Raw genomic sequence first — 12,549 nt, 5'->3', positions numbered from 1 at the left:
TACCTGCTAACGGAAACTCTGCTACACAACTATTATTATTATTGAAATATGACCGGTACGTTTCAAATTAGTCCGGTAAAATAAATTCTGCCCGGACATTTGACCGACGAGAAAAAATCCTAGCGGAAACCCTGCCTCTGAGGTGTAGTTGAGTACGTTTTAGGTAGCTTGAAAGGACATTCTTAGGTACAAGACCCTCAAATTCATACTCAAGTACATTGTCACTACACCACAGATGTTCATTGCCCATTGAGTCCATCATCAACACAAAGTATTTACTCACAGATGATATAAGTGATTTTTTATTAAAATGGTCATGATTGAGTTTCTGTTGTACTACTCAAGCTTCAGGAACATCAGACGGACAGCACCATCTAGTGGTGAGAAACGGTACAACACAAAGAGGTTTACAGGAGGACACTCGTTCAGATAGACAGAAAAAAGGCCAACTCACTAGCATACAACACAAACGATCCAAAGTGTTCTTGACATTATCCCAAAAAAACGTAAGTGTACTTTGTGGATCATTGGTTTAAAATGCAGACACTACTCTGAAATCACAGGTCAGAAAATAAGACCTTTAGTAAAGTTTCCAGGTGACATGATGCATGACATCAGATCAATAGGTGGTAATAAGGTCACGGGTCAAAGGTTAGCCACGTACAAGAAGTGGAAACGTTTAAGAGATTTTTGTTTCTCCTATTCAGTCCACCTCATCCTGTTTTTTGTCAAGTTTTGCCTTATCTTAGCAAAGGAAAACGGATTTATCTCTTTTTCTGATGAGATTATATTGAACATTTTAGTCAATCTAGACTAGCCGAGATATCACCTTGTGTTTTTTTCTCAGGCTCTAATGATGTCATTGTTTTATATTACCCCGTGAACTAAGTTACTCTGCTCTTTGGCCTAATTCCAAATCGACCCCTACACACTTCCACTGAATCCCTCTGTAGTCTCACAGCCGAATGAGGTGTACATACAGCGGCAAATTAACATGTTTCATAACCACCGTTTAGAATAAGCATCTTTCGGACAAGAAATACTTTTTTTAAATGATAATAAAACTCCCCGAAAAACTTATTTTTTTAATTTTGTGTTTTACATCTGATGTTTAAGAGCTGCTTGGTTTCTGCAACGGTCCCTGTAAACACACCACACGTTCTAATACAATGCAACAGGGTCTTTGTGTGATGTCTTTATGAACAGGAAACAGAACTACTTCATTGAAATGGAAACATTAAATTGGATTTCTCTTTGATTTCAACAAAAATAAAGACAATTTGGATACGTTTCTGATTTTTCAAACTACATTTCAGTGTGTCTTCTTCAGATATTGCATTTTAACATCATCAGTTAAAGGTGTCCTCTGACTCATGGAAAATAAAAGCTAGCTGGTGATTTGGTCATAGTGTTTTAAGGAAGACTCTAAAACTGGTTTGGTTTATTTGTCTATGAAATCACTATTTGTTAAGCTTCACTCCATTGTATGAGGTAACATGTAACACAAGAGCTTGCTTATTGCCATGTTTTCTAAGTGAATGCCCTCTTCTACTGGTGACCTATTTATCCAGTGTGGTGTAAGTACACACTGAGACCCGAGTCACTCTCTCTGTGAGTACATGTACAAACATGAGCAACTCTGCTGCCATATAACCTTCATGTGGCCAGAGCGCTCGGAGGGAACGCCAGAAAGCGGGTTCACAACTCGAGCTGTTAACGAGTCGCACAGAGAGCTTTGAGAAGCAGCTATGAGACAAGATGAAAGCTGTATTCATCTACCTGGAGAGTATTCAAGGTTTTATTTAAAGTTTAGGAAAACTGTGGCAGCAGAGGTGGGAGAAGTACTCAGATGTTGTACTTGAGTCAAAGTAGAAGTACTCAGATCTTGTACTTGAGTAAAAGTAGAAGTACTCAGATCTTGTACTTGAGTAAAAGTAGAAGTACTCAGATCTTGTACTTGAGTAAAAGTAGAAGTACTCAGATGTTGTACTTGAGTCAAAGTAGAAGTACTCAGATCTTGTACTTGAGTAAAAGTAGAAGTACTCAGATCTTGTACTTGAGTAAAAGTAGAAGTACTCAGATCTTGTACTTCAGTAAAAGTAGAAGTACTCAGATATTGTACTTGAGTAAAAGTAGAAGTACTCAGATATTGTACTTGAGTAAAAGTAGAAGTACTCAGACCTTGTACTTGAGTAAAAGTAGAACTCAGATCTTGTACTTGAGTAAAAGTAGAAGTACTCAGATCTTGTACTTGAGTAAAAGTAGAACTCAGATCTTGTACTTGAGTAAAAGTAGAACTCAGATCTTGTACTTGAGTAAAAGTAGAAGTACTCAGACCTTGTACTTGAGTAAAAGTAGAAGTACTCAGATATTGTACTTGTGTAAAAGTAGAAGTACTCAGATCTTGTACTTGAGTAAAAGTAGAAGTACTCAGATCTTGTACTTGAGTAAAAGTAGAAGTACTCAGATCTTATTCTTGAGTAAAGTAGAAGTACTCAGGTCTTGTACTTGAGTAAAAGTAAAAGTACTCAGATCTTGTACTTGAGTCAAAGTAGAAGTACTCAGATCTTGTTCTTGAGTAAAGTAGAAGTACTCAGGTCTTGTACTTGAGTAAAAGTAGAAGTACTCAGATCTTGTACTTGAGTAAAAGTAGAAGTACTCAGATCTTGTACTTGAGTAAAAGTAGAAGTACTCAGATCTTGTACTTGAGTAAAAGTAGAAGTACTCAGATCTAGTACTTGAGTAAAAGTAGAAGTACTCAGATCTTGTACTTGAGTAAAAGTAGAAGTACTCAGATCTTGTACTTCAGTAAAAGTAGAAGTACTCAGATATTGTACTTGAGTAAAAGTAGAAGTACTCAGATATTGTACTTGAGTAAAAGTAGAAGTACTCAGACCTTGTACTTGAGTAAAAGTAGAACTCAGATCTTGTACTTGAGTAAAAGTAGAAGTACTCAGATCTTGTACTTGAGTAAAAGTAGAACTCAGATCTTGTACTTGAGTAAAAGTAGAAGTACTCAGACCTTGTACTTGAGTAAAAGTAGAAGTACTCAGATATTGTACTTGTGTAAAAGTAGAAGTACTCAGATCTTGTACTTGAGTAAAAGTAGAAGTACTCAGATCTTGTACTTGAGTAAAAGTAGAAGTACTCAGATCTTGTACTTGAGTAAAAGTAGAAGTACTCAGATCTTGTACTTCAGTAAAAGTAGAAGTACTCAGGTCTTGTACTTGAGTAAAAGTAGAAGTACTCAGATCTTGTACTTGAGTAAAAGTAGAAGTACTCAGGTCTTGTACTTGAGTAAAAGTAGAAGTACTCAGATATTGTACTTGAGTAAAAGTAGAAGTACTCAGATCTTGTACTTCAGTAAAAGTAGAAGTACTCAGATATTGTACTTGAGTAAAAGTAGAAGTACTCAGATATTGTACTTGAGTAAAAGTAGAAGTACTCAGACCTTGTACTTGAGTAAAAGTAGAACTCAGATCTTGTACTTGAGTAAAAGTAGAAGTACTCAGATCTTGTACTTGAGTAAAAGTAGAACTCAGATCTTGTACTTGAGTAAAAGTAGAAGTACTCAGACCTTGTACTTGAGTAAAAGTAGAAGTACTCAGATCTTGTACTTGAGTAAAAGTAGAAGTACTCAGGTCTTGTACTCGAGTAAAAGTAGAAGTACTCAGATATTGTACTTGAGTAAAAGTAGAAGTACTCAGATCTTGTACTTCAGTAAAAGTAGAAGTACTCAGATATTGTACTTGAGTAAAAGTAGAAGTACTCAGATATTGTACTTGAGTAAAAGTAGAAGTACTCAGACCTTGTACTTGAGTAAAAGTAGAAGTACTCAGATCTTGTACTTGAGTAAAAGTAGAACTCAGATCTTGTACTTGAGTAAAAGTAGAACTCAGATCTTGTACTTGAGTAAAAGTAGAAGTACTCAGATCTTGTACTTGAGTAAAAGTAGAAGTACTCAGATCTTGCAATTGAGTAAAAGTAGAAGTACTCAGACCTTGTACTTGAGTAAAAGTAGAAGTACTCAGATCTTGTATTTGAGTGAAAGTAGAAGTACTCAGACCTTGTACTTGAGTAAAATAGAAGTACTCAGATCTTGTAATTGAGTAAAAGTAGAAGTACTCAGATATTGTACTTGTGTAAAAGTAGAAGTACTCAGATATTGTACTTGTGTAAAAGTAGAAGTACTCAGATCTTGTACTTGAGTAAAAGTAGAAGTACTCAGATCTTGTACTTGAGTAAAAGTAGAAGTACTCAGATCTTGTACTTGAGTAAAAGTAGAAGTACTCAGACCTTGTACTTGAGTAAAAGTAGAAGTACTCAGATATTGTACTTGTGTAAAAGTAGAAGTACTCCGATCTTGTACTTGAGTAAAAGTAGAAGTACTCCGATCTTGTACTTGAGTAAAAGTAGAAGTACTCAGATCTTGTACTTGAGTAAAAGTAGAAGTACTCAGACCTTGTACTTGAGTAAAAGTAGAAGTACTCAGATATTGTACTTGTGTAAAAGTAGAAGTACTCAGACCTTGTACTTGAGTAAAAGTAGAAGTACTCAGATATTGTACTTGTGTAAAAGTAGAAGTACTCAGATCTTGTACTTGAGTAAAAGTAGAAGTACTCAGATCTTGTACTTGAGTAAAAGTAGAAGTACTCAGATCTTGTACTTGAGTAAAAGTAGAAGTACTCAGACCTTGTACTTGAGTAAAAGTAGAAGTACTCAGATATTGTACTTGTGTAAAAGTAGAAGTACTCCGATCTTGTACTTGAGTAAAAGTAGAAGTACTCCGATCTTGTACTTGAGTAAAAGTAGAAGTACTCAGATCTTGTACTTGAGTAAAAGTAGAAGTACTCCGATCTTGTACTTGAGTAAAAGTAGAAGTACCAGAGTGTAGGAATACTCTGTCACAGTAAAAGTCCTGCATTCAAAATGTTCCTCAAGTGAAAGTAGAAAAGTATTCTCATCTAAATATAGTGAAAGACAGTGAAAGTAGTCGTTGTGCAGATTGGTCCATTTCAGAATAATATATATGATATGTTTTATAATGATTGATCATGAAAGTGTTCTCAAAGCTGGTGAAGGTGCAGCTAGTCTGAAGTACTTTGTAGACTGCAGGGTAGCTGGTGAAGGTGCAGCTAGTCTGAAGTACTTTGTAGACTGCAGGGTAGCTGGTGAAGGTGCAGCTAGTCTGAAGTACTTTGTAGACTGCAGGGTAGCTGGTGAAGGTGCAGCTAGTCTGAAGTACTTTGTAGACTGCAGGGTAGCTGGTGAAGGTGCAGCTAGTCTGAAGTACTTTGTAGACTGCAGGGTAGCTGGTGAAGGTGCAGCTAGTCTGAAGTACTTTGTAGACTGCAGGGTAGCTGGTGGAGGTGCAGCTAGTCTGAAGTACTTTGTAGACTGCAGGGTAGCTGGTGGAGGTGCAGCTAGTCTGAAGTACTTTGTAGACTGCAGGGTAGCTGGTGGAGGTGCAGCTAGTCTGAAGTACTTTGTAGACTGCAGGGTAGCTGGTGAAGGTGCAGCTAGTCTGAAGTACTTTGTAGACTGCAGGGTAGCTGGTGAAGGTGCAGCTAGTCTGAAGTACTTTGCAGACTGCAGGGTAGCTGGTGAAGGTGCAGCTAGTCTGAAGTACTTTGTAGACTGCAGGGTAGCTGGTGAAGGTGCAGCTAGTCTGAAGTACTTTGTAGACTGCAGGGTAGCTGGTGAAGGTGCAGCTAGTCTGAAGTACTTTGTAGACTGCAGGGTAGCTGGTGGAGGTGCAGCTAGTCTGAAGTACTTTGTAGACTGCAGGGTAGCTGGTGGAGGTGCAGCTAGTCTGAAGTACTTTGTAGACTGCAGGGTAGCTGGTGGAGGTGCAGCTAGTCTGAAGTACTTTGTAGACTGCAGGGTAGCTGGTGAAGGTGCAGCTAGTCTGAAGTACTTTGTAGACTGCAGGGTAGCTGGTGAAGGTGCAGCTAGTCTGAAGTACTTTGCAGACTGCAGGGTAGCTGGTGAAGGTGCAGCTAGTCTGAAGTACTTTGTAGACTGCAGGGTAGCTGGTGAAGGTGCAGCTAGTCTGAAGTACTTTGTAGACTGCAGGGTAGCTGGTGAAGGTGCAGCTAGTCTGAAGTACTTTGTAGACTGCAGGGTAGCTGGTGAAGGTGCAGCTAGTCTGAAGTACTTTGTAGACTGCAGGGTAGCTGGTGAAGGTGCAGCTAGTCTGAAGTACTTTGTAGACTGCAGGGTAGCTGGTGAAGGTGCAGCTAGTCTGAAGTACTTTGTAGACTGCAGGGTAGCTGGTGGATTCACTCCAGGTGGAACTACAGTCTGATTCAACACTTGATTATATTTCACATCATTCATCATTCATTACGTTTTTGGAGAACGACCCGGGAAAGTAAGCATCAAAAACCTTGATATTGATATTTTGACGACTTTGTTGGGTTAACTATTGGTGCTTTTATTGAATGCCAACTCAATGACATGAACAAGAGAAGTTGGAAATGACATCACTTTACTCTAATCCAGCATTCAAAACAAGGAGACATATGACAAATCAAGTCGATATCTAACCTCATATCGCGATAACGATATAATCGATACAGCCCTAGTGTCTTTTACTTTCTACCTCTTAGAAACAGTTTTTTGTATGACGCCTAAAAGCTTCAGACATTCACCAGTTGGGAATTTACTGACTTATTTTATGTCGTAGAACAAAACGTTAAACCATCTCAGACCATATTTCAGGATAACAACCAAAAACACAGAGGCCTGTACTACGAAGCCGGTTCAACCTAACCTGGATATGTTTGAGTTACCCGGCTTGTTAGACGCTTTTATCCAAAGCGACTTACATACTCAATACTGTGGACAATCCCCACGGGAGCAATTTGGGGTCCCAGGGACACAACGACATGCTGACTGCAGTGGGGTTTGAACCTGTGACCCCCTGATCCCACCACCAAGGCTCTATCCACTGCGCCACACGCCTCCTTGTTTTTGGCTCACCTAATCCAAAACACACGCGCTCTCGCTAAGCGGTCCTACGACGCTGGTTATCAACTCGTTAACTCAAGCCAGCTTTGCCCCATCTCGTTATGAGCACGTTCACATGAAAGGGACGGGGTTAGCAACATGTGACCAATCACACACATGGAGAAGCGTACCGACAGCGCAGCGTCACACTTCCTGCATGAAAAGTAAAGTATAATATTAGACAAATATGAAGACGTTAAACTTCCATGACTTAAACACTTGATCAGGATCAAAGCCTCAGAGCTGCAGCTGCAAGGTGAATACAGCTGGGACAGAACACGTGTTTGAATGCGTACATTAACAGGTTTATGATATCACTGCCCGTCTAAAACACGATCTGACTTCAATTACATTTGTCTCGAGTGTTTCGTCAACTTATGTGTTGCTTAAAATAATACTTCTGCATACAGTCTGTGACACTGTGAGTGTTGCACGGCCAGATACGGCTCAGCTGACTCAGATCAGGAGATATGTGATACATTATGAAGTGATGTGCCGCGGACTGTACTTAATGTACTCTGATCCGGGTACTTGTGTTGTGGCCGATATTTAATAAGCTTTCTTAACGCTAATGTTATAATAGTCAGATTGCTCTGAAGATGGAGGTGATATTCTATTCATGTTCACGTTCACACAGTCGGTGATTTTTGCCGGCCGTCTTTCCTGCGACGGCAGCTTTTCTGTATTTCCTTTCTCCTGTAATATGACTTGATCGCTTTAAACTCCGCTCACTGAGCTCTGATTGGTCAGCAGGCGGTGCTTTCACTGAGTTGAGCTCTTATCCTGGAACCTAACCTGCTCCGGTGCAGGATAGCCGTTCAGCATCAGTTACCATGGAGATCTAGCCTGCTAAAAAGAGAACCAGCGTCGCAGGACCGGAAAGCCGGAGTTCTCCCTGAAGTTAGCCGCTAAGAGAACATCCGGCTGCGTAGTACAGGCCTCAGGGGAGGGAGGTGGGTGTGTGTGTGTGTGTGTGTGTGTGTGTGTGTGTGTGTGTGTGTGTGTGTGTGTGTGTGTGTGTGTGTGTGTGTGTGTGTGTGTGTGTGTGTGTGTGTGTGTGTGTGTGTGTGTGTGTGTGTGTGTGTGTGTGTGTGTGTGTGTGTGTGTGTGTGTGTGTGTGTGTGTGTGTGTGTGTGTGTGTGTGTGTGTGTGTGTGTGTGTGTGTGTGTGTGTGTGTGTGTACCTGCTTGATGTTGTCACTGAGGAAGACGAAGTAGACACAGCAGAATCCGAGCTGAGTGATGATCAGAAACACATTCACCGTCACTCTGAGAGGGAGGAAAGCAACATGTATCACATTATGATTTTTGATCCTAATTTATCTTATTTATAGAAATGATTAGGAAATTCTTAAACAATATAAAAGCCCTATAAACATTACGCATTGTTTGGGAGAGCTTCTGAAGCTGTATTTCTACCCTGATGAGACACCGACTGCTGTATTAGGAACAGAGGTGGGAAGCAGTGGAGTACAAATACTTCGTTACTGTACTTAAGTACATTTTTCTGGTATCAGTACTTCACTCCACTACTTATTTTTCTGACGACTTTTTACTTTGACTTCTTACATTTTGAACTCAAATACCTGTACTTTCTACTTCTCACATGTTGAACTCAAATACCTGTACTTTCTACTTCTTACATGTTGAACTCAAATACCTGTACTTTCTACTTCTTACATGTTGAACTCAAATACCTGTACTTTCTACTTCTTACATGTTGAATACAAATACCTGTACTTTCTACTTCTTACATGTTGAACTCAAATACCTGTACTTTCTACTTCTTACATGTTGAACCCAAATACCTGTACTTTCTACTTCTTACATGTTGAACTCAAATACCTGTACTTTCTACTTCTTACATGTTGAACTCAAATACCTGTACTTTCTACTTCTTACATGTTGAACCCAAATACCTGTACTTTCTACTTCTCACATGTTGAACTCAAATACCTGTACTTTCTACTTCTTACATGTTGAACTCAAATACCTGTACTTTCTACTTCTTACATGTTGAACTCAAATACCTGTACTTTCTACTTCTCACATGTTGAACACAAATACCTGTACTTTCTACTTCTTACATGTTGAACCCAAATACCTGTACTTTCTACTTCTTACATGTTGAACTCAAATACCTGTACTTTCTACTTCTTACATGTTGAACACAAATACCTGTACTTTCTACTTCTTACATGTTGAACACAAATACCTGTACTTTCTACGTCTTACATGTTGAACTCAAATACCTGTACTTTCTACTTCTTACATGTTGAACCCAAATACCTGTACTTTCTACTTCTCTCATTTCCCAAACAGCTGGTTCCTTTAGTCTGAATGTGTGTTTGGTGCGTGATCATTATTCTGTAGAGTCATTGCGTGCCTATTGGTTGGAACACGATCCGTGTATCCATCACTTCCTGGTCTTCTCTAAAGAAGAGGGACCAATGGAAACGTTGTCATGTTGCCGTTGGTCACCATGGAAACATTCATTAGCTAACAATGACATTATTGTTCTATTAATATAAAGGGAGGTCAGGTACTCTTTAAAACAGCTGGGAGTTATGGGTACTTTCTACTGAAGTACATTTCAAAGCCTCTTTACTTTTACTTGACGAACAAAGTTTAGTCAGTATTTCTACTTCTACCAGAGCATTTTTAAACACGAGTATCTGTACTTCTACTTGAGTAAAGGATGTGTGTACTTTGGCCATCTCTGGGTATAGTTCTCTCTGAACATGTGTCTTACTTTCCCCACTGCGAGTGTCTCCTCAGCCAGGAAACATTCTCCATCCCGTACTGCATCGCCTCTCCGTACGTCAGAGACGCCCTGTTCACCCTGAAACACATCACACCCGTTATTGACTTTGCATTCATCTATTTTAATTATATTATCACTTTGAGTTAAAGACACGGCCACCGAGATAACCTCTGAACACAGATTCTGCTTTAATATGTAGATATTATCAATGTTTTTCATCTCTTTTTATTCAATCAGTTTTCTCATGAGCATTTTCTCTATAATAAGTGACTTCTTGTCTTTGTAATAGCCGTGTCTGAAGCGTGTTTTGTTTAGCTCTTTAACCACACTGTATCTGTGTAATCCTGTGTGCATGCTGGGTGGAGCAGGATGAGTGCATCCCTGTGTGAAGAGGGCTAAGAGTACACAGACTAATACATATCTGATCTTAATCGCGTAAGTCATCTCAGATGACACTCAAACGTCAATAAAACACATAATGGGTCATAGTCTACTTCCACATCGGTTCAGCTATAACACATAATGGGTTTATTTGTATTGGTAACACAAACATTTAGCAGGTTAGGTCCTGTTTGTGGAGCTAACCGCAGCTAACTAATGTTGTAACAAATTCATACTCATAATAAATAAATAAATCAACATAGCAGCATATCATTAGAGGTGACACACAATTAATTGCATACACACACATACAGTAAAGTGTGTTTGTACTCACTTTATACTGAGGTAGTGGGAACATTTCACCAGCACCGTCATACAGTGGATCGCTATCACCCCCATACACAGCAAGCTGATGGGGCCGAGCTGAAAAACAAACAGGTAGTCAGAGATTTATCAGGTGAAAATTACATTTATTTATTTAATACTAATCTAACATATTACTGAAACCCATCTTGTCTATAGATATGTTGCTAGGGTACAGTTAAAGTGAGGATCTTACAGGGATTGTGTTATATTCTATTATTACAATGATTAGTTTAATACACCATTCTGATTGGTCAAATTTGAACCTTCCAGAGGTCTGTTGTTTTTCGAAAGCAGACCGTTGCTAAGGAGAGCAGACCGTTGTTAAGGAGAGCAGACCGTTGCTAAGGAGAGCAGACCGTTGCTAAGGAGAGCAGACCGTTGCTAAGGAGAGCAGACCGTTGTTAAGGAGAGCAGACCGTTGCTAAGGAGAGCAGACCGTTGCTAAGGAGAGCAGACCGTTGCTAAGGAGAGCAGACTGTTTCTAAGGAGAGCAGACCGTTGCTAAGGAGAGCAGACCGTTGCTAAGGAGAGCAGACCGTTGCTAAGGAGAGCAGACCGTTGCTAAGGAGAGCAGACCGTTGCTAAGTAGTAGTAGTAGTAGTAGTAGTAGTAGAACCTTTATTTATCCAGGAAAATCAATTAAGAACAAATTCTTATTTACAATGATGACCTGACAGGAGGCACAGGCTTCCTGAGGGGATGGGGTTTGGGAGGAAAACAAATAAGAAGACAGACTCCGGGCACCACAGAACCCAGGAGACAACACAAACACATGGAGCAAAGATGACAGGCATAGCAGTTAAACATATAAAAACTCTCAAACAATATTGCTGTGGTTCAATCAGTCATTAAAATCAGCATCAGGCAAAGCAGCTGCATGTGCACCAGGGTGTCAATAATAGTGACATTGAAGGTGCGGGGGGAGACAAAGGTTTTAATTTTCAACGTTTCTGCTGCTGCAAACTGAAAGGCGGAGCGGCCAAAGGATGTATCGAGGGGTGAGAACCAGAGGGGCAAGGTAAGTGACATGTTGGTCAAAAATGAGTTATATATATCAAATGAAAGCTCTCGATGAGCTCTTTCTACTGCCAAAAGGGTGCATGTGAATTCAAAACTAATCCAGAGTTATTCATCAAAAACCAAAAGACGCTGCCCGCCTCCGGCGTCTATAGAAAAGAGATCAACTCAGTGAAAGCACCGCCTGCTGACCAATCAGAGCTCAGTGTGCGGAGTTTAAATCTATCAAGTCATATTACAGGAGAAAGGAAATACAGTTTGAACTGCTGTATGCAGAGAAGACGCCGACGTGTCGCACTTGTCATTCATATCACATTCAATCAGATCATCGATCATATAATATCATAGCCTATATTATCTCCTGATCTGAGTCAGCTGAGCCGTATCTGGCCGTGCAACACTCAGCGTCACATACTGTATGCAGAAGTATTATTTTAAGCAACACATTGGGTTGACGAAACACTCAACTCAAATGTAATTAAAGTCAGATCCACTCGTGTCTTAGACGGGGCAGTGATATCATAAAACTGTTACGCTTTCAAACACTCGGTAGTTTATTTATTTTATAACCAGTTGTTCGTATTCACCTTGCAGGTGGCTTGTATCCTGGATTATTATGATTAAGTCATGGATGACTAATATTAGACAAATATGAACTTGAAAGTTCATATTTGTCTAATATTAGTTTACTTTTCATTAATGAAGTATGACGCTGCGCTGTCAGTCCCTGTTTGTTAGGGTTAGTTTAGATAACTCAAACATATCCAGGGTTTGAACTGGCTTCGTAGTACAGGGCACAGGTGGCTGCATAGCAGTGCTAATGTCAAAGACACAAACATTATATTTTTATTTTACCAGGATGCAGTGACACAAATATTTGGGAAGGCTTAGCCTTCCCTAGCCTACAGCACCCGCCGCCCCTGAGTGTTACTAAGCTTATTTCAAGATGCAGAAGAGCTTGATGAAGAGAATGAAATAATCCAGGATTCAAAGTCAATGCTGAATGACAAA

The 12,549-nt window shown here is 39.7% G+C and overlaps 1 protein-coding gene across 2 annotated transcripts in view; it reads right to left on the bottom strand.

Moving 5' to 3' along the window:
* The window catches only part of slc36a1 (solute carrier family 36 member 1), a 59,779-nt gene that overhangs the window by 15,021 nt on the left and 32,209 nt on the right, over positions 1-12,549 (bottom strand). For both annotated transcript variants that reach the window (XM_034092669.2, XM_034092670.2), the window contains exons 4-6: positions 10,490-10,578; positions 9,763-9,852; positions 8,195-8,279 (exon numbers count right to left, since the gene is read on the bottom strand). In XM_034092669.2, coding sequence (XP_033948560.1) covers positions 8,195-8,279; positions 9,763-9,852; positions 10,490-10,578 — 264 coding nt within the window. The remainder of the gene's footprint in view (positions 1-8,194; positions 8,280-9,762; positions 9,853-10,489; positions 10,579-12,549) is intronic.

Source organism: Pseudochaenichthys georgianus, chromosome 10 (genome assembly GCF_902827115.2).
Source record: "Pseudochaenichthys georgianus chromosome 10, fPseGeo1.2, whole genome shotgun sequence".
Classification (NCBI taxonomy): Eukaryota; Metazoa; Chordata; class Actinopteri; order Perciformes; family Channichthyidae; genus Pseudochaenichthys; species Pseudochaenichthys georgianus.
This window is presented reverse-complemented; position numbering and strand designations above follow the sequence as displayed.